At 42.2% G+C, this 26,119-nt stretch overlaps 1 protein-coding gene across 1 annotated transcript in view; it reads right to left on the bottom strand.

The window, feature by feature from the left end:
• Positions 1–12,820: 12,820 nt before the first annotated feature.
• LOC102436416 (collagen alpha-4(VI) chain-like) overlaps positions 12,821–26,119 on the bottom strand; it is an 86,478-nt gene continuing 73,179 nt past the window's right edge. The window contains 7 exon segments of the mRNA XM_023749260.1: positions 12,821–12,996; positions 18,145–18,374; positions 18,856–18,946; positions 20,702–21,217; positions 21,220–21,364; positions 21,366–21,382; positions 22,917–23,007. Coding sequence (XP_023605028.1) covers positions 12,821–12,996; positions 18,145–18,374; positions 18,856–18,946; positions 20,702–21,217; positions 21,220–21,364; positions 21,366–21,382; positions 22,917–23,007 — 1,266 coding nt within the window.

The raw sequence follows: 26,119 nt of genomic DNA, 5'->3' as shown, positions 1-26,119 counted from the left end.
GTTCTCATGGTAAACTTATTCCGTGCCTGATTTATTGAGTAACTCAAATCTGTGTTTACATATCTGAATTCTTAATTATTCATTACTGAACCACCAAACATCTGGCAAGCATAATCATGATAATTCTGTAAACATATCTCTGAAGAATAATAAACTTCAAGTCCTCAATGTTAATTCTACATAATCTTTCGATTACCAAGTCATACATTGGCAGGGTATCCTGAGTCGATGTTCACTGTAATTATTCCAGCTGCATACACTTGAAATTTCTGCCCTGAGCTGCATTCGGCCCCTAAAAGACAAATAATGGAACTGATTGAGGTGAGAAACAATTAGAAGGGGACATGTATACAAGTGAATGAATCTTGGTGTTCTGGCCATCACATAAGTCTGCAAGATGTTTTCAGTCCAATGATTTGGAGTTTTTTGTTGTTGCTGTTGTGATTAGAAAGATTTTACAGAAGGATTCCAAATGCTCCCCAATTTTTTGTGTAAAAAATATAACACAAATAAAACTTACACTCACAACATCTGAAATTCCTCAAACCATAACCCATATCTCTACACAAGAAACTTGGGAGAGAATTTACAAATAGGAAGAAAATGTATTTTCTTCAAGGTCAAGGTCCAGATTTTACATTTCCAAATGGGTGAAGTCCTCTTGACTTAATTTAATTTTCAATAGCCCAGGAAGACTCTTCTGAAACACTATTTTACACTACTGACCAGAGAGCCGAATTCTCTGCTGGGCAGGTACATCTTGACCACCACAGAGTAAGAAGGTTTACTTAAAGCACAGCCAGTGTGGCTAAGTGGTTGAGCATCGACCTATGAACCAAGAAGTCATGATTTGATTTCCAGTCAGGGCACATGCCCGAGTCACGGGCTCAATCCCCAGTGGGAGTTATGTAGGAGGCAGCCAATTAATGATTCTCTCTCATCATTGATGTTTCTATCTCTCTCTCCCGCTCCCTTTCTCTCTCTGAAATCAATAAAAATATATATATTTTAAAAATAGAGCAGAAGGGTAGAGGGTTCCAGGAGGAATGTAAAGAGATAAAACTGTTAGAATAACTAATGTGTTGAATAGATCGAGACAAAAATTATACCTCTCATAGCATTTGGCAAGAAATGCGATGCACATATAAAGCAATATCAAGATGAAACAAAAAGTAAAAGTGACTCTTACTCTGAAAAAAAAAACCACAGTAACTTACATGAAATGTATAAGACATGGCTCTGCTAGGAGAAATGTTTACATAACCATAGTAATAAAAACACTGAACAACCACCTTATTTAAATAGATATAATTATTTGAAGGGTAAAGAAAAGGGAAAAGGATATGTGATTAAGAAAGCCTGTTATAGCCAAAACCGGTTTGGCTCAGTGGATAGAGCGTCAGCCTGCGAACTGAAGGGTCCCAGGTTCGATTCCGGTCAGGGCCATGTACCTGGGTTGCAGGCGCATCCCCAGTGGGAGATGTGCAGGAGGCAGCTGATTGATGTTTCTCTCTCATCGATGTTTCTAACTCTCTATCTCTCTCCCTTCCTCTCTGTAAAAAATGAATAAAGTATATTAAAAAAGAAAAAGAAAAAGAAAGCCTGTTATAGCCCAGCCGGTGTAGCTCAGTAGTTGAGCATTGACCTATGAACCAGGAGGTCATGGTTCGATTCCCAGTCTAGGCACATGCCCGGATTGGGGGCTCTGTTCCCAACATGGGGTGTGCAGGATGCAACCAATCAATAAATCTCTCTCATCATTGATATTTCTATCTCTCCCTCTCCCTTCCTCTCGGAAATCAATAAAAATATATTTTAAAAAATAAAGAAAACCTGTCCTAGAAATTCAATAGAGAATATCTAAAACTGAAAAAAAAACTTGTGTAAGAATATTGTACAAAAAAGAAAGAGTTGAATGTGATTATGTTTGGAGAGCCTGAATTCAGGAGGTAAGGGACAAGAAAATTATGTTCTTTGTAGTTAGTTACCTTAGTAGAACCGATTGACTTTTTAATCTAGATTAGGAGTGGTAGGATATTGACAGATGGCAATTTAAAATAGAATTGTCTCATATATACGTAACACATAGACACAGACAACAGTTTGGTGATAGCCAGAGGAAAAAGAGGGGTGGCTAGGTGGAAGTGGGCAAAGGGGGAGAAAATGGGGATGGAAGACTTTGCTTGGGGTGTTGGGCACACAATGCAGTGTGCAGATGATGTTTTATTGAGGTGTACACTTAAACCTGTTTGGTTTTACAAACCAATGTCACCCCAATAAATTCAATTTTTTTAATTAATAAACAATTTTTAAAAAAATAAAAGTAAAATAAAATAGATTTATCTACATTTCACTGCATTTAACAACTATTCTTTATCAATTGTGGTTTGGGATTTTTTTTTCTTGCAGTTTTTTTTTCTGCTTTTCTTTTGTTATAGAGAAAAAAAACCTAAGGTTGGTTTATCTCAATGCTGCTCATTTTAACTGGAAGTCTCCTACCATCTCCTTTTGCATAAATTATCTTATAAATTGTGATTAATTTGCAGTGAAGCATTCCTGTCTGTCTTGCTACTTTGGCTTTATTCTGTGTATATCAATGGTGGAGAAATTCTTAAAATCCAACCACTCTTTGGTTATCCTGAACCCAACTTGAATTCCAAAACCAAATTGTGACTCACCTAACTCTTGCCAGTCCCCTCAAGCCTTAATTTATAGCAAATGGTTTCTGATTTTGTGTGTGTATGTTTTTCCTTAGGAAAGTACATTCTCATATTATTTGGGGCAGGAATGGGGAGAGGCTGAGAAGACAGCATGCTTTGCTCCTTTCCTACAACTTGTTAGATATGTAGTTACAGTTACAGGGATGCTTATGTTATTAAAATACACAGGCACATTGCCCTGACCGGTTTGGCTCAGTAGATAGAGCATCAGCCTTCGGACTCAAGGGTTCCGGGTTTGATTCCGGTCAAGGGCATGTACCTTGGTTGCAGGCATAGCGGTGGCTGATCGATGTTTCTCTCTCATCGATGTTTCTAACTCTCTATCCCTCTCCCTTCCTCTCTGTAAAAAATCAATAAAATATATATTTTTAAAAATACACAGGCACCATTTAAAAATAAGAGCTACCCTCTTATATGTGTCAGCTGGAGAGTAGAATTCTTTCTAACAGGAAATCCAGACTGAGAAGGGGCTACCAAAGTAGCACGCAGGGAGACTCTCATTTTAGGTTCTTAGAGATCAAAGGAGAGGGTTCCTCATGTTAGATTATGGATGACACCCACAGGTGAGGGGGGCCGGACAGTGAGGAAGCCCCCAGCACTCTGTGGCAAGTGTGCCGATATCACAAAACAGAAGAGGACCTCCTGTTCTGGTGTTTAGTGGGTGAGATGTGACCAAGGAACTGTTGGAATGATGGTTCAAGACCCCAAGAAAGAACCAGTCTGAAAAAAAATGCAAATAATCCACAAAAAGAAACCGACATAAAGTTAGAAATATAAAGCTTAGTCATGTTTGAATCACTGGTTCCAGAAACACAACTGTACCCGTTCCTTCAAAGAGATACATGAGCCCATCCATTCGTCTTATTGCTTTTACCGATTGTTGAGTTTTACTTCTGACAACTATATCCAAGAGTCTTGATGAGGGACCTGTCTACACTTGAACTAGAGATTTTAAAGGAGGAGCTTTGAATGCCTATGTATCAGTTAGGGTTTTGTTTGGTGGCCGTTTCCAGAAATCCTGATAAACAATAGCTCAAACAAACAAGGAATTTGTCTCACATGACAAGAAGTCTAGGATAAGCAGTTTAGGGCAGGTAGGTCTAAGGTCTGTACCATCAAGAATCCAGACTTTTTCCAATTTTCCAACTTTTTCCATCCTTAGCAAAGGCTTCAGCATCATGTGCACATATTCTAGGTGAAAAGAATAAGGAAGCTGAAAGGCAGCACCAACAGGCTCCCACGTCCTTCTCATTGGCCATAACTGAGTTGCATGGTCTCCCTGGCTACATAGGAGTGTAAATTGAACTGTCAGGTTGTCAGACTGCATAGTAGAGTAGGGTTTACAAGGTTGAAACCTAAAGAGACAATGTGGTGGTGGTCAGTGTGCGTCCACAGCCAACTTCCTGCTGCCATCCAGCAGGCCCCTATTGACTCTCCCACACCGCAGTGGTGGCGCAGCGGCGAGGGAAGAAGGGGGGGAGATGGGGAACCACGTGGTGATGGGGTACCCATGGCGGCATCCAGCGTTGCTTCCTTCCACGCCCAGCCTGGCAACCATTGCCTCCTCTCCCGGCCCCTGCCTGGGCCTTTGGGCCCCAGGCTGGACAGGGAGCCAGGTGTAGGTGGCAGTGGACGCAGCCCCTTTCCCGGGGGGTCCAAGGGCCAGCTCCCTCCTCAGGGCCAGTGGCCAACCTCCTGCACCCCATCCCTCCCCCTGGCCAGCAGCTTCTGAATCGGGCTCTGATCGGCCCTGATTGCCAGTCAGGCCTAGGGACCCCACCCATGCACAAATTCGTGCACCGGGCCTCTAGTGTATATATATATATATATATATATAAAATAGAATATTACTTAGCCTTAAAAAGATGAATATCCTGCCATTTTCAAATATCTGTGAAAATACAACTCTGATAGAAGAGGAGAATGTTATCAGCATTGATGAAACTAGAGGACATGAGGACATTACACTAGGGAAATAAGCCTTATGTGGAAAGAAAAAATACTGCATGATCTCACTTATATGTGATATCTGAAAATATCAAATACTTGAAAACATAGATTAGAACAGTGGTTACCAGGGGCAGGGAGGTGGGAGAAATGGGTAGATGTTGCTCAAAGCATACAAAGTTGCAATTATGTAGGATGAATAAATATGGAGATATATAAGGTACAGCATGATGACCATAGTTAATAATACTATACTGTATACTGAAAATTAGTTAATAGGGTAGATTTAAGGTGCTCTCACCACACACCAAAAAATGGAAACTATGTGAGTAAATGAGAACATAGGACTTTTTTTTCACTGACATATCCCAAGCTAATAGAAGAACTCTCACCTACCATATAGGCACTCAGTAAGTGTTCAGTAAATATTTTTGAATGAATAAATATTACTTCCTCTCTCTAAGCCCCTATCTGGTTCTAAGAGTTAAAACTAAGGTATTTCTGAAAAACCAGGAGATTCAAATAAGACTAAACATTCTCACTTCACCCTTTAGTTCTCCCTTAAGAAATCTAGTCCAGGACCCAATCTGGTTTTTTTTTTTCCTTTTCCTAATAGAAGAAATTCTGGTGCAATTGCTACTTTGATGAATCATGCTTTTAAAATATGTCCACTCATAAATGCATAATAAAGAATTTGTTGCCACCTCCAAAGAAGACTTACATACAATATGTTTTACTTTCCTGAATCAAGAGTCATATGAAGATAACAGCAGCGCTCATGTCCTGGATTTGTGTTTCTAAGGAATTTCTGGGTTACTATAATGCACAAAAATAACCCTGCATAAAACGTAAACATACACTTTAATGAATGCATATAAAAGTAAATATCTGTGAAAATACAACTCTGATAGAAGAGGAGAATGTTATCAGCATCCATGTTCTGCTTCCCAGTCCCAGGCACTTCCCTCTACATAAGGATTACAGGCTGGGGATCCCGAAAAGCACTCTCTGAAACAGAGATTAGTATGTAGGACATTTATAAGGGAGTGCGCTTAAGGTCAACATCTGTGGAAGGGAAGGGAAGGAAGTCCAATTAAGCAAAGAGAGAGGGTCCCACTAAGGTCTCAGCTAACCCCATGGGCAGCTTTGGGTCAGGATCCTTTATGAGTTGTCCCAGATTGAGGGGTTGGGCCTTTATAACAATATCTTCCAGTCACTGGATACATCTGTCCATGGAAGAATGTGAATTTTTCTTCATCTCCAACAAAGGCTGACCTCTGAGGGTCATCTTCCAGCAGCATCACAGCAGCTGGAGGGATAAGTTCATTCCGAAGGGGGAGGGGCAACTCGTCACAGTCTCCACCACATTGCCATCTTGACTTCAATGGTAACTGCATCTTTTTTTTTTCTTTCTAGTTTTACCACATAAGGGATAACAATATAATCTATTTTTGCCTGTTTTTGAAACTTAGATCAATGGGACCCTATTGTACCTGTATTTCTGTCTGTAGCTTTCTCTCAAAAAATATCTTTAAGATTCAGCCATATTGCTGAATCTTAATTAGCTTCATTCACTCACTTCTGTTTGTTCTACACCTTGATTTAATGTACCACAGCACATTCACCCATTTCACTATTAATTCACCCATTTCACTATTAATGGGCATGTGTTGTTCATGACTTAGGGGTTTTAAAAACACTGCTGTGAGCATGGCTCATGAATGCATGTGCATCCTGGTGGTCATGCACATGAGTTCCCAGGGCACATGGTTAGAAGTGAATTTGTATTTTCCATTTTAATAGAAAATGCCAAGATGCTTGCTAATATCCACTCCCAAGAGCTACATTTGAGGGTTCCCATTGCTCTCTATTTGTATCACCAGGGGTAGCGGTGCAATAAAGACCCTGAAATCTCAGTGACTTGCAACAAAGGGTTATTTCTCAATCAGAACTCATGTTCACCATAGTAAGCGGCTTCCTGGTCATGGCAGGATCCGGGCTGATGGAGCAAGCTCTCTCTGAAACATTGCTGTTAGAGCTTTTAGTTTCTCCAGATGTGTATTCATGTGATCTACAAATAGAGGTTACATACGTCTTCCTTGCCAATTCTTCTGCTTCTGGAGGTGTTCCCTAACCTAACTGCATTGGTGGTTTATATATTTTGAGGTTATATTATTAGATGCATACAAATATATAATTTGTCTTTTTATCATTAAGAAGTAACCCTAAGCCAGCACCTGACCAACCGATTGACAGCTGACTCTGGACACATGAGCCAGCCCAGCCACAACTTTGGTCAAATAATAATCACCTCCAAACTCAGTGTTTTAAAACAGCCATTTGTTTAGCTCATTATTCTCTGGGTCAGCAATCTGTGTTGGGCTCAGCTGGGCGGTTCTATGGTCCTAGCTGGCTTGCTGCTTTTAGCTGCCTAAGATTAGAGATAAGCTAAAGAAGGAACCATTTAGTTTGCATGCAGGATTTAGAGAGAATATAGGCGGGCAAGAGATGTTTCTCTCATGTCCAGTTTTCTCCACAAAAAAAAACAAGAAAAAAAAAACAAGAGCAAAAATAAACTGAGACCCAGAAGAAATGAAGTAACTTGAGTAAGGTCACTGGGGGAAGTCAAGGAAGGAACAGATGCTGAATTCAGGTGCCCAAGGCTTGGTGTTTCCTGTAACACCATACTTCCAACAGTGAGTCCCCAGCTGTATTATACAAAAGAGAAACCCTGGGAAAATGTCCAGCCAGCATGAGCTCCACTCAAGAGAGCTCAAAACAAATCCTTTGATTGACTTATCTGTACACTTTGATAGGTGACTAGCAACCAAATTCTGAGCCTAGCAATCCTAGACCCTCCAATTTTCTAGAATCAATGAAACCCACTATCTGTTTAAAAGTGCAAAGCAGTCAATTCACACAATAATTGAAACCCTTAAACTTTGCAGAGTGAACCAAGCAGATGCCAAATCAGTTCCAAATACATTTTAATTCTAATTTTAGGCTACCAACTGATTTGTTGCATGAGGTTTGATGTCACTTGACAGTACTGTGTTTTAATTCCTTCACCAGAAAAACTAGAGAGTGCATGGTGAAAACTAATGAGATAACAGATCTAAGGGAGGAATTAAAAACACACAAATTTTTTCCACTTGGCTGATACCCTGGTGTCTGAAACAAATGCAGAACATCTACAAAGCAAATTTTTCTAGAGCAAGAGATATAGTAGGGAAAAAATGTCAGCCATTTGGGGGACGGGGACATTAAATCTTTAAAAACAGGCAGAGAATTTTTTTAAAAATGATAACAAAAGGAAATGTGCCAGGCCTTATGAAGTGCATGCAATTGTAAGGTACAAAGACTCACCGTCAAAGGAGACTAAGGGGCAATTGGTGTAAACAGTATGATGGAGAAAGTGCAGAAAGTGAAGTGTGTATAAGGCAGCCAATAAGTGATAGTAATCAATTCTTTCCTGAAAGGGGACAGAGAAGTTTTCACAGAGGCAACGAGAGCTGAGCTAGATTTTGACACACATGATGGATCGGATAGGTAGCAGGTGCCTATGAAATGTTTTTCAAACAAATGAATTGACAAGGTGTTACCCACAGAAGTATCACCAAGGGCAACAGCACAAATGGATAGAATGTGGAATTTCCTGAAAACTACAAGGATGTATTTAGTATGCCCCAGTGAAAATTTGCAAGGACAGAACAACACCATTGGTGCGGCTAGAGATGGATGCAAAGATCAGATGTCTGAGGATTTGTATGCCCTATGAATGCTTTTGAATTTGTCCTATTGGATTCAGGAAGCTACGGATGTTTGGAACAATGCAGAAGGGCATTCGAGGTAGAGGCACTGCAGTAGACAGGGCGGTGTGCTCCTCAGATCTGTGCCCCCCTCAATGAAGGACTTATTGACCCAGCTGCCAAGAGCACTGTTAATAGACAGCCTTCAGCTGGGCCCATACAGCTGGAGAGCTGCCTTACCCAAGAACAAGTCTTCCCAGGGCAGCCCACTTCCAAAAGCCAGGAGGCAGGGGATACAGACCAGCCATCTTGGTCTACCCAGGGCCACTTTAACAAGCCCTTTTCGTTCCAAAGCTCCCTGTGGGGTTGGCCAAAGCTATCTTTAGGATTGTTCTGAAACACAATTCAACTTTTCTTTGAGTCCACTCCTGCTTCCTCCCAGACCGAAGGCCAGACCTAAGGCCTAACCACCATCTCTGGAGACAGAGGGGTTAGCAGGGGAAGGGAAGCATCTGAGGCAGATAGTAAGGTCAAGCTCATTTACAATCTGACGGGAAATTCCTTTCTTCTGTCTCAGCACATCCTCCCCCTCCTCTAGTGACAGCTCCTGTTTTGGAACCAACGAAGTAGAGCAAAAGGAGCCCTAGAGTTGGGATCAAAAGGAGTTCAAGTCCCGTTTCTCTAATGTTCTGGGTCAAGCCACTTCACTTCTCTGAGAACTGGAAGAGCAATGGGAAAAACTGGGAAGAACAAGGCCATCATCCAAGATTTGGGGGGAGTAGGCAAATATATAAGATAAGGTGGGACACTGCCTTATGAACTGTGTTACAGGAGTGGGGGTGAATGCTATCTAAGAACAACAGGTAATGGTTTAAGCCCCTTGGTCAGATTGTCTGTGTACCTGAGGATTTTTTAAGTCAACTCTCTGCCCGGGTCAGAGTTGAAAGGTTATACTGCCACCTTGTCTTTGCCTCTGTGTTCCCAACTCCTGGGCAAGGGAAGGGCAGGGTGGGGTGGGAAAAAGAAGTGGAAAATAGATCAGAGCTGAAATCATATACTATCCTCAGGATAGATGAGCTTGGCCCCTATATGACCAAGCAGCTGAGATTATTCCTAAAAACAATATGCATACACACACCCGCACAATAAGCAGCTCTGCCAATGGTGGAACATCTGCCAATTCATTCCCAGCATGAAAACACTTTAGCCAAAATTTGCTGCAATGTAGTGTGTTAAGGAAGAAAAAAATAATAATATTCCAAGCATTTGAAAAAAACCTGGATTATACCACAATAATTACCTTTGGGAGAAAAGATTATAAGTGAGCTTTAGTTCTTCCATGTGCATTTCTGCAAATTAATTTAAATTACAAACTTGCTGCCATGAATACATAGTTATTCTTTTTTGATCAGATAAAAGTAGCTATCATAAGATAAAATGAAAATTTTAATATTTCTTTGATTTTCTATAAATCTGCCTCCCCATCCGATCTGCAGTGTCCCTGGGCTTGAGAGGAGGAATAAAAAGAATCCTAGAAATAACTTTCATTATTCAACAGAAACTTTCCAGAGAGCAAACTCTACTCTGGGTCCCTGGGGGTAACCACCAGCTGCTTGAAATCTGTTAGAGACTGAATGTTTGTGTCCCCCCAAATTCATAATTGGAAGACCTAACCCCCAATGTAAATGAATTTGGAGATATGACCTTTAGGTTGTAATTAAGGTTAAATGAGGTCATAAGGATGGGGCCCTAATCCTATAGGATTAGTGTCTTTATAAGAAGAGACACCAGAGAACCCTCTCTGTGCTCACTCTCTCTCTCTCCCTCTCTATCTCCCTTCCTCCCTCCTCTTTCTCTCTCATTCTCACTCTCCCTTCCTTTCTTTTTTTCTCTCTCCACAGAGGTAAGGTTATTTGAAGACATAACAAGAAGACAGCTGTTTGTAAGCCAGGAAGAGAGTTCTCACCAGAAAGCAAGTCAGCTGGCACCTTGATCTTGGTTTCTCAGTCTCCAGAGCTGTGAGAAATAAATATCTGTTGTTTAAGCCCCCCAGCCTGTGGCATTTTGTTATGGCAACCCAAGCAGACTAATACATGATCCTCCAGAGGCCCCGTGCCAGGCACCTCAGTACCCAGCATCTCTAGAATTCCATGCAGTGCCTAATTCTGCCCTGAAGCTGGGCCCAAGTTCAGAGGCCTGGAGAATTGAGCTATGAGCCATATTGAAAAATGTTTCATTCAGGGTGAACCTAGCCCCTTCACATTTGCATTGACAATGGTCAGTCTTAATTGTTGAGTCACCAAGTTTAAAAGGGCAAGAGTCACTGTAATTAATAACCAAGGATAAGTCCCATGGAAAAGTCACTTCTGTTTCCTCTCCAACAAGTGCTATGTCACAAAGAATAGCACATGTACCAATGAAACAGAACAGAGAACCCAGAAATCAACCCAAGCCATTATGCTCAATTAATATTTGACAAAGGAGGCAAGAGCATACAATGGAGTCAAGACAGTCTCTTCAATAAACGGTGTTGGGAAAATTGGACAGATACATGCAAAAAAAATGAAACTAGACCACCAAGTTACACCATACTCAAAATGGATAAAGGACTTAAACGTAAGACAGGAAACCATAAAAATCTTAGAAGAATCCATAGGCAGCAAAATATCAGACATATGTCATAGCAATATCTTTACCAATACAGCTCCAAGGGTAATGGAAACTAAGGAGAAAATAAACAAATGGGACTACATCAAAATAAAAAGCTTCTGCACAGCAAAAGGAACCATCAACAAAACAAGAAAGCCCACTGCATGGGAGAACATATTTGCCAATGTTATATCCAATAAAGGCTGAATCTCCAAAACTATTTATAGAGAACTCATATATCTTAACAAAAGATAAACAATCCAATAAAAAAATGAGCAAAGGACTTAAACACTTTTCGAATGAGGACATACAGAAGGCCGAGAGACATATGAAAACATGATCAAAGTTACTAACCATCTAAGAGATGCAAATCAAAACAACAATGAGGTACCATCTCACACCTGTCAGAATGGCTATCATCAACAAATCAACAAATGACAAGTGCTGGTGAGGATTCGGAGAAAAAGGAACCCTCATGCACTGCTGGTGGAATGCAGACTGGTGAAGCCACTGTGGAAAACAGTATGGACTTTCCTCAAAAATTAAAAATGGAACTCCCATTTGACCCAGTAATCCCACTTCTAGGACTATATCCCAAGAAACCAGAAACACCAATCAGAAAGGATATATGCACCCCTATGTTCATAGCAGCACAATTTACCACAGCTAAGATTTGGAAACAGCCTAAGTGCCCATCAGCAGATGAGTGGATTAAAAAACAGTGGTACATCTACACAATGGAATACTATGCTGCTATAAAAAAGAAGGGACTTTTATCATTTGCAACAGTGTGGATGGACCTGGAGAGCATTATGCTAAGTGAAATAAGCCAGTTAGAGGAAGATAAATATCACATGATCTCACTCATTTGTGGAATATAATGAACAACATAAACTGATGAATAAAAATAGATCCAGAGACAGAGAAGCATCGAATAGACTGTCAAACTTCAGAGGGAAGGCGGGGGGCCAGGACGGGGGCGGGGGCAGAGGTAAGAGATCAACCAAAGGACTTGTATGCATGCATATAAGCATAACCAATGGACACGGACACAGGGGAGTGAGGGCATGTGCTGGGGGGAGGGTGGGCAGTGGGGTGTGGCCGGGGAGAGGTCAATGGGGGAAAAGGGAAACATATGTAATACTTTAAACAATAAAGAATTTAAGAAATAAATAAATAAAAATAAAATGTACTACAAAGCTAAAAAAAAAAATAGCACAGATTGCAGTGAGCAGGCATCACACGTGGTGTCACACCAAATGATTTCATCGAGATTGCCTTTATTTTCACACTAGGTAGTCAGGATGAAATTTCACATTAGATGTGTCTTTTTCCAAACCTCTGCTTTGACTAATACTTCCAGCTTTTCACGTGGTAAAAAAGAAATCAAGTTTCAACTCCCTTCCAAATTAGTTTTTACTGACTGCATACATTGATTTCTTTTTTGCTGCATAGCCAAAAAAATTAATGTTTTCCAAGTTCAAATTTCTTTACCATTCAGTTCTACATCATTTAAATAACTTTCAGGAAAGTTCCAGCTACTTTTTTTTAACTACGAGCATGCAGTCCTTCTCAAATCGCAAATCATTTTTCCCAAGTCCTCCGCTGGCGGGAAAAAGTTCAGTGGGTTAGGAATCGACCTGAGATTGCAGAGAGGGCTTCATCACTTAGGAGCTGCGGCACTGTTTCAGGAAGGCAATCTCGATTTCATCCGCGATTAAAACAGAGGCAACAGTGATGAGGCTCTGCCTGGCTCTATAGCGGTGTTGGGACACACCAAACCTCACAGTCTTCCTTGGTTTCGAACCGGTTGGCGTTGCCCCCACAGCCGCCATACCAGAACTGCTGGCAGGCCCGCTTGTCCTTGTTATAGTACCATTTCAGGATGTAATCCTGGCACTCGCCTTCCATTGGATCCATCAAACAGGGACCTGCCACAAAACAAATGCAGGGGGTTAAATTTCCTGTATGAGCATGACAGGAAGGGAGCGATGGTTTGGTGTCACAGGCCTGAAAATGAATCCTAGCCTCACTATCTACTGGCTGTGTAACCTTGAGCAAGGAACAATCTTTCTGAGCCTCAATTTCCTAGACCATATAAACAATGTTTTTTTAAATAAAAACTTCTTCACAAGTTTTGTTGTAAGGTGTCACATAACATATGTGAAAGGTGTAATACAATTTCAGCTATTATTTTGCACAGGACCTAACACATGTCAGATACATCCGACAATGCATAAATGAGTGAGTGGATGAATGAATAAATAAATCTTTTTGATACTGAGAATTCCTTACTTGTTTATTATACTTATTTCCCTCTTTATTCAAACCATCTCAATCGCTTCCTACTCTCAAAGCCTTCTAATAGCCTAAGCAAACACAGTTTATTTATTATTTATTGCACCTTGACACTTACCCAAGAGGTTAGTACTAAAAGAAAAACATGATGTTCCTGGAAAATGAAGAAACCGTTGGGAATCAACAGTGACAACCGAGCAAAATCTGGGATACAGTGGATTCTAAATCAGACATTAATTTTTCCAGGTGTTTTCCTTTCTGGTCAGCCCCACAGCACAGAATAGTGGTATCCTCCAGTTTCCCGGGGCCTTCCAATGGCTCTTGAATAAGGGAGATGTCTTGCTTCAGAAAGCAAGAGTTAAAATTTGTGGTCTGTTCCTGGGAAGCTGCCTACGCACCCCCATTAGTGTAATCAGCACAGACTAGTTCTCTTGAAGGAGTGACCAGATGCGCGGGACCCAAGGGGATGAGATGCACTCTTAGTGGGGTAACGAACTGTCCTACGCTTGAACAGGCACATTGGAATTGGCCAGCTGCATGGCTCTGACTTGGGGCGGAAAGACGGGGGAGAAAACAAGCAACGAGGGCCCAGAAGGAGCCAGAACAAATGCTCCTCCAAAAATATTATCGGAGTCAACAGAAAAACAGTCCAGTGGTGAACTTTTGACTGTACTCTCTGGGTCCAACAGATAGATTTAGGGCTCAGGAGTTAGCTGACACTAATTTCTACCATTACAAACTGATTCCAAACTGACAGGCCAAGGACTTGTTTAAATAGATCCTTACTTTGCCCTGGATGGGTGGCTCAGTTTGTTAGAATGTCAAGCCATACACTAGAAGGTCTCAGGTTCGATTCCTGGTCAGGGCACACAACTAAGTTGTGGGTTTGATCCCAGTCGGCAGGCACATGGGAGGTAACCGATCGATGTTTCTCTTTTATCTCTCTCTCTCTCTCTCTTTAAATAAATAAATAAATAAATAAATAAATAAATAAATAAATAAATCTATCATTACTTTTCCTACTGACACTTTGTGGCTTTTGGCTTTAGAAGCCCCACCCTTGCATTTACTGGCGAGACAACCAGGGGCTGCTTCTCCTAGATGATTTCTCTAGAGCAGCACTCTACAATGACCCTCTACAATGAGGGAAATATTCTATGTCTGCACTAATACAGTTGTCACTGCTTATGTGGCTATTGGGTATTTGAAATATGGCTGTTGTATCCAAGGAACTGAATTTTCAGTTTCATTTAATTTCAAATGATTCTCTATTTAAATAGCTCATGTAGCTAGTCGTTGGTCAGCACAGCTATAGGAAAGTCAATCCTCAATGCTTTAAACTACTTATCCCCAAGGTATTCTGTGCAACCTAAGGGAGCTCAGAGTCTTAAGTTTTCTTTCATCAGTATAACATGGCATTGGGGGTCAAACAAGTTTTCTCCTGAGCAATTATTGCTATACCCCAATTTTACATTTGTATTGTTTTTACCAAGTGTGCTAACTTTTGCCTTTCTTAGAAGAATTCTGCAGCAGCAATCAGTTTTACTCAAACAAGCCCATGAATCCAGGAATGAAGAAAAGGGGAAGAGAAAGGAGAGCATTGGATAGGTATGAGGAACAGCTATGATGACACTGCAATACGCCCGGGCTGGTTCTCTCTACTGATACATATGTCTCATGATGTAGCCCTTCTTGGAGGAGAAAGCCAAAAAGTAGATCTGTGTGTTTTGGAGATAGCACTGAAACTGAAAACTATACCAAGATCAGCCTGGCTTCTATGACAATTCTTTACAAGTACATGCAATGAAAGGTTGCAGGTACCATGGAAGAATTTAGCTTAAGATACAGGCGCACAAAGGAGGCCATGGAAATTTAAGACTACATGCGGGCCAGAAAGGACTCTAAGTAGTAGTGAAGCTTGACCTGAGTATTAAAAGATGAGTACATGTAACTCAGGTGGATACTGTGAAGAGGCTGCAAATGGACAGATGAGCATGAACAAAGGCATGGAGACCTTGAATAAAGAACAGGGGATCGGGGCTACTGCAAATAGTGCAAAAGGAATATGTAGGGAAGTGGCAACCAGTAGGCCTCAGAGGACAATGCAAGGTCTAGTCACAGAGGCCTGTGTGCCTTATCCAGGCATCTGAACACTATCTTATAAACCAGAGGAACGTCCAGCCCATGAAATCATTTGGTCTGGCCCTGCCCAGGCATTAGGGGTGAGATAATTAAATGCTTCACCGAATATAGCAGGCTAATACTTAAGTTGCTATGTTTGTGTGACCCCTGAATGATGTTATAAATATCCAAATGGCCCTTGGCAGAAAAAAGGTTCCCCACCCCTATAATATAAACCATTGGGAAATAAAGAAGACAAATGACAGGATCAGATTTCCACTTTAGAAAACTTAATTTGGTGTTCAGAATGGAATAGGAAGGAGGACAAACTGGAAGAAATGAGACTCGTTAGACAGCATTGCAATTACACTCAAGGTATTAAAAGGGAAGATTGTGGCAAAGGGAATGGATCTGAGAGACGCCGAGGAGGAAGTCACACGAAGGTGTGGTCACCAGTTGGAGGCAGGAGGAGAGGAGAGGAGAAAATTAGTGATGTTTGGGTTTTAGCTTTCCATTCCTGGGTCAATGGAGGTTCATTCAATAAAGAATAACGGTGAAGAAGGTTTGAATGGGAAAGATGAGTCGCATTTGTTTGAGTTTTTCTGAGATGACTGTGGGCATGTGCAATGGTGCCATCTGGAGGGCAGTTGGTTAACTAAGCTGGTCTGCGGCTCAGGAGAGAGTCAAAGATGGAAGGTACGGATTTGAAGTCATCAGTACAGAGGGGCTAGTGGAAGTCCTGGTGGGAAAGCTTGTCCCTGTAGGACGTGTGGAGTCCTCGGAAGATTGAAGAAAGGACCTTGGGGAAGGCATTGCAGGTTTACCATCAAATTCGTGAAGCCTAAGCTTCAGGGCCCCTCATTTCCACAAATATTCACTTTTGAATTAAATTTTAACAATTTTATATGCTTTTCTTAAAGAGGGCCCCTAGAGTGTATAAATTTCAGGTTTCATGAAACCTGGTTCTCTCTGTGGGGCTAGACCTGGAAAGAGAATCCCAGATGGACTGGTCAGAAGTAGAACAAAAGGAGAGAATATCTCTGGGGCCAAGAGAGGAGAGTGTTTGAAGAAGAAAGTTACAGCCAGCAGAGGCCCCATTCCAAAGAGCGCAAGTCAAGAGCCCTTTGGGTTTTTTGTCAGTGGGAACAGCTGAAGACAAGGGACAGCTCTTCTCTGACTGAAGTGCAGGAAAACACGGGAAGTGGCACCTGGCACTTTTCTTTCTTTTGAAAGCAAAAATATATGGGCATCAGCTAGAGAAGGAGACATGCGGGAAGGAACTGGGAGAGGTGGTGAAGGTTTAGAGTAGCCTTGGAATGCAATGAGAGAGGAACTGGCCACAGCCAAGTTACAGAATGGGTAAGAAATTTGGGGGACCCTCCGGCCTTAGTTTTTGTCTGTGAATAGAATTGGATTGGATGACCTGTCCGCTGTCCTCCATCTCTTTCACCTTGACTTTGTAGGAAAGGCCCCCCTTGGAGCAGTGGTTCGCACTTGTGGTTGCTCAGTGGAATTGCTGCGTAGCTCCCCCGCCCAGCGATTCTGATTGAGTTGGTCTGGGATGCGGTCTAGGCTTTGAGAATTTTTAGAGATTCCTATTTTACAGCCAAGACTGAAAATAACTGCCTTAGTGAAGTACCTGACAATATTACATACTGAAAACAGAATGATCAACAGGATAAGTTCTATCCTTAATTTTTCACCTAAGGAGATAAAATATGCTGCTGGTCGTGACCACTCCTCTGTCCATCGGTTTTGTTATTATTTCCTTTGAATGTCTGTTTACTTTGGAACCTAAGCGGTAGGACATATCAGCACTTTAATACCTACCTTGGGTTGTAGGCTTGTTATGTGGCAAACACATAAATTAACAAGTTTTATCCTCAAAACAACCCTGTGAGATAGGTATTCACACAATCCCCACTTTACAGATCATAAAACTGAGCCACAGAGATGTGGCCACTTAGCTAGCAGCACCAGAGAGAGACCCATCTAGGCACATTCAAAACCTCTGGGCAATTATCTCTCGTTTAATCTAAGCAGGACTATCCACACCACTCACTAGAAATTCTCCCAGACATCTTTTCCCCTGCATTTTAAAAACTTGTCAGTCAAATCCTCCCAAATCTCTTTCTAATGTGGTCACTGTTTTGCTCACTTTGTTGAGCCCATGTAAGAGGTCACATGGTATCTGCATTATTACCGGCTCTAATCCTAAATCATCGCTAGTTGTTTTAGATGAACCCAAAGGTTCCTGAAACTTGGTTGGCACCTATGTGGCCACTCATAGATGAAGGAGGCTTCTATCAGCCAATGCATTTTCCTTCAAGGTCAGGAGCATGTCTGCCGCTTCTGCAATAGATCATTGCTTCTTCACAATGAAATACAGACATGTCATAGGGTGTGCTCCCATCCTACCCCCTGAAATAACTTCTGTTCAGCTCCCGATTTACACTCAAGTGAAAGTTAGCTCTTGTATATGTTCTTAAACTAATTTCTTTAGCTGCGTACATGAATTTGTGTATTTGGAAGGAAAGTATGTAAAAGCCAAAATTTACAAGCTAACACACAGTTCACAGGATTTATTTTTTTTAAAGATAAAGACTTTTAAAAGTAAACTCAACCTAAAGAGTAAGGAATAGTTGTGGGTTTTTTTTTACCAGAAGTAGTGTCTGAATTTACTTCTCTTCCATTTTTCTTTTGTTTTGCAGACATTTCTTGTTCGTTTTCTTCAGTGGCATAGCCATTCTTTTCATAATTTTCAAGTGCTTCTTGCTGAGTTACAGATGTCATCGTTGCTGTTCTGTTCTCCTCCAGAAAAAAATCTGTTGCTTCAAGTGCTTCCAAATCATCAGCAAAGCCAGATATGCCACGCTGGCGCTTGGGCAGCCTACATAAAAACAACCCACGTCAAACCGTGTAACCAGACCATGGGAACTGAGACGTTCATTTTCCAATTGATACTGCTGCGCTCAATAAAGCTTTGGGTTTGAGCATTTCCTAATGACTTTGTTATCACATTAGCTACCTTCTTAGGTTTGCAGAGGCATTTGGACAAAAGTAGCAACAATATGTTTAGCATTATTAACTTTACCTCTGGGACAATTAGAAGATGGGGATGGGGTGGAATGGAAAATTTTAATTTTTGCTTTTATACACTTATGTGTTCTTTCAATGTTTTATATTGGTCCTGCATTACTCTTAAGGAAAGAAAAAACACATGATATCAGGGTTGACAAACACGGGAGCATCCTCGCTCCAGTAGCTTGGGTCAGGTCAAGGACTGACACTGCCTGTGACCTTTCTCTAGGGAGTTGTCTCCTGCAAGGGACCGAGCTATGGGACCACCTCAGCTCTAACCCTCAGCCTACCTCTTAATAAGTGACTGCCTCCGAGTGTCCCCGCGGCTGGGGCCCCCACATTCTTCAGTGAGCTCTGGGGGTGGGTACTGGTTTGTTCCACCTAAAAATAAAATTTCAAAAATAAAGTCCAATCAAATAAAGCATAAAATAATATAAAACTTGAAAATAAACTAAACATAAAGTAAAATAAAGCATAAAAACAAAAATATTATCCATTAACACAAAAACTTCAAAGACAAAATAAAAATCAAATAAAGCATAAAATAAAGTAAGATAGACAATAAAGCAAAATAAAAAGCAAAACAAAATGAAAATTAAATGAAACAAACATAAGAACAAAAATCCATTGACATAAAATAAAAAAGATGTAAAATAAATTCAAGCAAAGCATAACACAAATACAAAAATAAAATTTAAAGAAATGAAAACATAAAATGCACACTGTCATATGAATAATGTAAAATCACAACATAAAAGAAACATAACATAATAAAACATAACATAATAAAAAATCAAAACATAAACTGCAACCTGACATCATAAAACATAAAAAATTAAAAAATGAAATTAAAACAGACTAGAAAAGTGATTCATTCAGCCTTCATCTCCCTCAAAGAATCACTAAGCCATCAGCCATATATTGCAAATCTCTCTTCCATCTCCTACAACAATAAGAAATCAGAAATTCAGAGTGCTTCACTGACCTTTCTGGGGTTACACAGCTCCCTAGTGGCAAAAGTAGGACTAGAACCTAGTCATTGACCTTTGTACCTCACCAACTGGAGAGGTACAATGCTGTGTCAGTACTTCTAAGCTGTCCATCAGACTCCCTTTGATTCCTTCACTGAGGGGCAGATGTCCCTCAAGGCTCCCAGCAGGAGATCACACCCTCTTATAAACTGAGAAATTCATGTCTCCCAGCACGGCCTCACATGTCACATCGAGGCCCCCTGTACATGACCTGATTGGGATTAGCAGTGGTGGACAGAGCCCAAGACAAACTCCTGGGAATGTGACCAGATCAATACCCACCCCCAAATCCCAACCATCTCCATTATCATGCTAGGAATACAGCTTTGGTACTGGCTGCCCATGAGTTTGGTTCAACTAGTTTGGTTCTGATTGAAGGTGAGGACACTGAGACAGGAGATGGGGAGGAATTCCTGCCCAGGTGCACTGTCAGTGTGCCCCTCAACCTTCCCTGTTGGCTCCATCCACCCAACCTGAGCAAGTCCCAGAAAAATAAATGTCATATATTCTTGTTACTCAAAGCATGGTCCACGGCCTACCAGCGTCAGCATCATTTGGGCGCTTGTTAAAAATGCAGAATCCCAGCCCCAGCTCAGACCTACTGAATCAGAATCCACATTTGACAAGATTCCCCAGGAGATGCACGTGCATGTGAAAATTTGAGAAGCACTATTATGCACCACTGGATTCTGGGAAATAGTAATAGCAACAACTATGCCTTATAATTGTACAGCACTGGTGCTTTCGAACCTCCTCCATGCACATATTTGAATGTAGGCTTTACAAGAAAGAGACTGTAATTTTCATGTTGGTAAATGAGAAAATCGAGAGGTGGGGGGGACACTTGAGGCCTCCCAACCACCAGCTGAGAGGTTCCAGACAAAAAAACCAACATTAGGCTGGGCACAGTGTCAGGGCAATGGCAGCTGAGGGTTTTCAGGAAACGGGGTACTCCTCTAGGGTCTCCCCAGAGGTTGTGAGGCTGCATGCACCTCAGTAAGGATGAAGGTTCAGTGGGCACCTGCTTGCCCAAATGCCAGGCTGTGCAAGTAGTTCTCCCCACCCCAGCCCACCCAGCCATCCCCCGTGCTCAGAGATTGCTCACTTTGTAGGAGGTTCAGGAAGGCCCATGTGAAGCGCCTGGCGTAGGCCACCTCTGGGTCTGAGATCCCCTGCAGGCGCAGCAGGTGCTGCTCAGAGGGGGTGCTGGCCACTCCAGCCAGCTCAGCCAGCTCACGGGTTCCCACACCGGGACCCAAGGCCAGCACAAATAGAGTGATGCCCTGGCACTTGGCCTCCAGGGACAGAGTCCTCAGCTTCTCCCGGTCCCAGCTGCTAGTCTCACTGGCCACGATGGCGAAGAGAACCTGTGCCCTCCTGGGCAGCGGGGCTGCCAGGAGCACCTTCTCTAGTGTCCACTCCAGGGCATGGCCCAGGGCCGGGGCTCCCTGCAGGGGGTGGCCCATGGCCTCCCGGATGTGCCTCTGCATCTGTGCCCGGTGGCCATAGGAGGTCAGGGGGAAAGCCTCCATCACAGGGGGCCGTCCTGCTCCCGGCCGGAAGCCTGGAGTCGTGTGCATCACCAGAGCCACGCGAGCCCGTGGAAGAGACACGTCTGCTGCGCAGCACTCAGGTTGTCAAGAGTGGTGTCCACTAGACGCAACGCAGCTTGGTACACATCGGCGCCGACGCTGTGGGAGCTGTCCACCACGAAGGCCACGTCCACGTCCACCGCCAGGGGTCCAGGGGTGCCCGGCCTGCACTCCGAGGGCTGGTCGGCACTTGTCTGGAAAGGAAGGGCAGGAGAGGCCAGAGTTACCAGGCATCCCTTTCCTTTCCATGCAAACACACTTTGAGACCCTTGGTAAGAACAGGTGCTGCTAAATGCTATTTGTGTTGACAAGAGCCACAGATGGGCGCTGTACCTAAATTCCCATTTTTCAGAAGAAAGAATTGAGACGATGATTCCACGTTTAATATTTTTAACTACTGGGCCATATGGCTTCTTCATTTTTAGGTTCATAGACATCTTCCTGGTTCAGTCCAGGTCCTACCTCTGACCTTGGGCAAATTACTCAGCCTTCCTACTGCCTCAGTGTCCGCATCTGTCAGATAGGGACAGTGATGATAATAATAGTACCTACCTTATGAGGTTTACGTTTTTTAAATGATTCAATATATATGTAACTGCTCAGAACAATGCCTGATAACGGAAAAACTCAAGTTCAATAAATACCAGCTAAGTCTATGCTTCTACAGGAGAGGAAACTGAAGTCCAGAGAGACAACGTCTCACATGAGATGATGGATGTGAAAGCAGTTTATCAGCTGTTACACACTCTGCCAATGGCAATGCCTGCATTTGACTTGACCAAGCTCTCAGGACCACATCTCTCATGGCAGTGTTACACCTTAATGTGGATCAAGAAGAGGAAACAATTAAATCCCCTTCTGATTTCAGCGATAGGACTCTAGCCCTGGGTGACGTGGGGATGGATGAGAACCCTCCACACATAGGTGTGCATGGGTTTCAGCACCAAATTTTCTCTGGCACAGGCTAGTGTGACATGTGGGACAGAGTGATGGAGGCTGAAGATAGAGACATTGAATGACCTGCCAATATCCCACTGGTGGTCAATGGCAAATCCAGGCCTAAACCCAGGACTCTTGACTCCTAGTTCCATGGTCTGCCCTTCACACTAAGGTGCCACTAAAGAAGGAACACAAGCCCAGCCATCTACAGGAACCTGGCAGGACAGGTGAGTAAGCAGAGCAGGCCAGGGGTAAGACAATAGGGAGGGGAAGGAGAGATGAGGCATTAGCAGGCACTTGCCCCATTTAAAGCGGATAGGCAGCCCTAACCAGTTTGGCTCAGTGGATAGAGCGTCAGCCTGTGGACTCAAGGGTCCCAGGTTCGATTCCGGTCAAGGGCATGTACCTTGGTTGCGGGCACATCCCCAGTGCGGGGTGTGCAGGAGGCAGCTGATCGATGTTTCTCTCTCATCGATGTTTCTAACTATCCCTCTCCCTTCCTCTCTGTAAAAAATCAATAAAATATATTAAAAAAATAAAAATAAAAATAAAGCAGATAGGCACAACTCAGCTCTGGCTGACTGTGGCCACATGGGAACCCAACATCTGTGACTTTTTGAATTCCTAAGAAAAACTGTTAATCCAGAATTACCAGGAAATTCCCAGATTCTAAAACTCTGCACATACCAAGAAAATAGACATCTGCAGAACAGATCTGGCTTGTGGCCACCAATTAATTCATCCTATTCTATGCACATCAGTCCGATCAGAAATGCTGCCCATGCTTACCATAGCAGAGAACGCAGCGGGCCATGCGCTCCACGTCCTGCTGGCTCTTGGTCTCCCAGATGAATAGGTGAAATCTGTTGGTTCCATCCATCTAATCCAAACACACACACAAGTTTGTCATTTACTGAATTAAGTTTAGGCCATGTTTTTTTCCAATTCAGATGAGAAAAATACTGATATGGTATTTTTAAAATAATATAATTTAAATAATATAATTATACATTTTTAAATAATATTATATATATGAATATTTATTAATATAGGCATATATAGACATTATATTCATATATATATTGGCATTACCTATTACAATTATTAATAGTCATTTAATTCTCTGGTTCTAACCTGGAGGTTGGACTGTCATTGTTGTGGATACAAGAGCTGTGGGGTCTTCAGGCTCCTGATGTGTATAACCCCAATCAGTGTAATGTTGTGTTGGAATGAGGGTCAGGGAGTTGAGGGTTTGATCATTTATAAATTCCATAAATCTTTAATGATTATCCACAGTCTGCAGGATGCAGTGTGGTGAGAGCTATAAACATGAACAGCGCCTCCCTTTAAGGAGGTGGTTATATAAGTCATATACCATTAGACTGGAAAGAGGCAGTTACCTAAGCGAGGCCTTTCCAGAGTATTCCTGGTATTCAGAGTTGAGACATATCAAAGCCAGAAGGCAGGAATGGGGAGGAATCAGGGAAGGTTTGGCAGGGATGGCAAATCTGTTTATCTCCCTCACTTAACCTTTCCAGTTAGGATTAGTTAATAACTGATATCGAGGTTTAAAAGTAAAATATTAAATAATAGCAACAATAAATCCAACAAGGTCCATGTGACAGGTGGTTAGTTAATTAGCAAACCCACTACCTCTTCTTCCTAGGGCCACAGCTCCACTACCTTTCCCACCCTCCCCTGCAGTTCAGTGGGACCATAGGATCGGGGTCTAACCAATGGCATGTAGGTGAAAGTGACATATGCCATGTCTAGTGCATGCACTATCCCCCATTGCTCCCGTGGGCCTCATGCAGAAGATCCAGAAGAAGGCTTTGAGGCCAATGGGTATGATGAGGGTATAAAAGGAGCCCAGGTCCTAAAATGGCTGAAGCAACACCCCCCAACCTCCCCTCACACATACCCCAAGTCCTGCATGCACTTGTGCTAGATGGCAGAATAATACTTTATTGTATTAAGCCACTGAGCCTTAGGCATGAATCGTTTCACAGTCAACCTGCCCTGACTAATACAGACTTTTTGCAGAATTTTCACCTCATGATGAAATTAAAAATGCTTTCAGATTGTTTCTCTCAGGAATTGAGGTGTGGTTTGTAAAGAGGTGGATATCTAGGCCTAGTCATGTCCAATCTCTGTCTACTGTCTGTCAAATCATATAGGAGAGGGCCCCACTGAAGGTCAGTTTCTCCTCCTTCATCCTTGTGGCCCAGACCAAGCAAGCTCGAGAGCCTCGTCTGGTAGCAAGGTGCCAGGCATATGAAGATGTCATGCTAGCCCTCAGAAAGTCAGATAGGCAAGGCTTGCTTTGAAAAAGAACTTTCTGTAGCATGTGCTCCATACAGAGCTCTTCACACTTTCTGTTTAGGACTACAGCATATCCCAAACATTCGAGTGCAACCATTGTGGGGAAAGAAATATAAAGAGTTGAACTTTTGTTTATGCTAATGTAACACAAAAAAAAGAAAGAAGAAAACCCAAACGTGGGAACTTTCCTAAGTCTCCTAGAAGGAAGGCCAGATGCATCCTCTCTTGTTCTTTACATGACAAAGGCAACCTAAATTATGCTTTTTCCTGACTTAGAAATTCAAATCAGTCAAGACTAATTAAACAGCTACTACATAAAAGTGTTAACAAGCCATATGGAGATTTTTTTTAAAAAATGACACACAGCCACGCCTTCAAAGAGCTTAAATGGAAAAGATAGACAAACCATTTTTAAGAAAAGGGTCCAATAATGTTTTAGGAACACAGAAAGGGGGAGACTAATTTTCAAGGGAAAAGGATAGAGAGACCCTGATGAACATAACAGCATCTGGCACTTCTGAAAGAATGAGTAGGATATTTACCAGGCAAAGAAGCAGGGAAAAGCATTATAGTATGGAGGAACAGCATATACAACGGTCCAGAGGTAGGCAGGTTATCTATAGAATTCTTCTCAAGGCTCCCACGTCCCAGAGATTAGAAAACACCCACCTCCAATGTGCAGCCACACAGCACATCTGAAAGCACATCTGCCAGATGGAGGAGGCTAACATGAAGTCTGAGTGCAGAGTTGCCAACATTCAACATTCATTCAGATCTGCTTCACCAAACCAAATGGATCTAATTAATCACCAGGGATCAGAGAAAACAGTGTAGGCACGCATATGACACATTGATAGATTTCCTGGAAATCACATGAGGCAATTTGGAAGGCTTCTGAAATCAGGATCCCTGACAGGGCTCCAAGAGATATGAGAAGACTAGATAACCCTAGGAGCATCGATTTTTACTCCAAGAGTTGTGGGGAAATGCTAAGTTAGGATACATTATCTTCAAATCACAGGAAACATGGGTGAAGTGTGTTCTAAAATGTAGAATTTATGTGAATTTTAAGGTAGTATGAAGAACTTCAAAACAAGTTCAAATAGTTCCCAAGTGTGTACAAAGGAGTGATTCATAAAAAAAGTTTATGTGGCACAAATGGATTTTGTGTCATGAACCCAGGTCCTTGATCTACTGTAATTGGCTATGTGACCTTGGACAAGCCTCTGGCCTCAGTTTCCTCAGTAACAGAGTTTTAGGATAGGACTCAATGCTGCTACGTTTTCTTCCTGTTCCAACAATGACTGATTTCTGTACGTGTCTCAAGTTCAGGACACCGTGTTACCTTATACTCTGAGCAGCTAAGAGAATGCACTTGTTGCCCATCAGTAGATGAATGGATTAGAAAACTGTGGTACATCTACACTATGGAATACTATGCTGCTGTTAAAAAGAAGGAACTCCTACCATTTGCAACATCATGGATGGAACTGGAGAGCATTATGCTAAGTGAAACAAGCCAGTCAATGAAGGAAAAATACCACATGATCTCACTCATTCATGGATAATAAAGACCATTACAAACTTTTGAACAATAATAGATACAGAGGCAGAGCTGCCTCAAACTGATTGCCAAACTGCAGTGGAAGCCAGAGAGAGTTGGGGGCAGG

The sequence above is a fragment of the Myotis lucifugus genome, unplaced genomic scaffold (genome assembly GCF_000147115.1).
Source record: "Myotis lucifugus unplaced genomic scaffold, Myoluc2.0 scaffold_8, whole genome shotgun sequence".
Lineage (NCBI taxonomy): Eukaryota > Metazoa > Chordata > Mammalia > Chiroptera > Vespertilionidae > Myotis > Myotis lucifugus.
The sequence above is the reverse complement of the archived record's forward strand: the minus strand, read 5'-3'. Positions and strand labels throughout refer to the sequence as shown.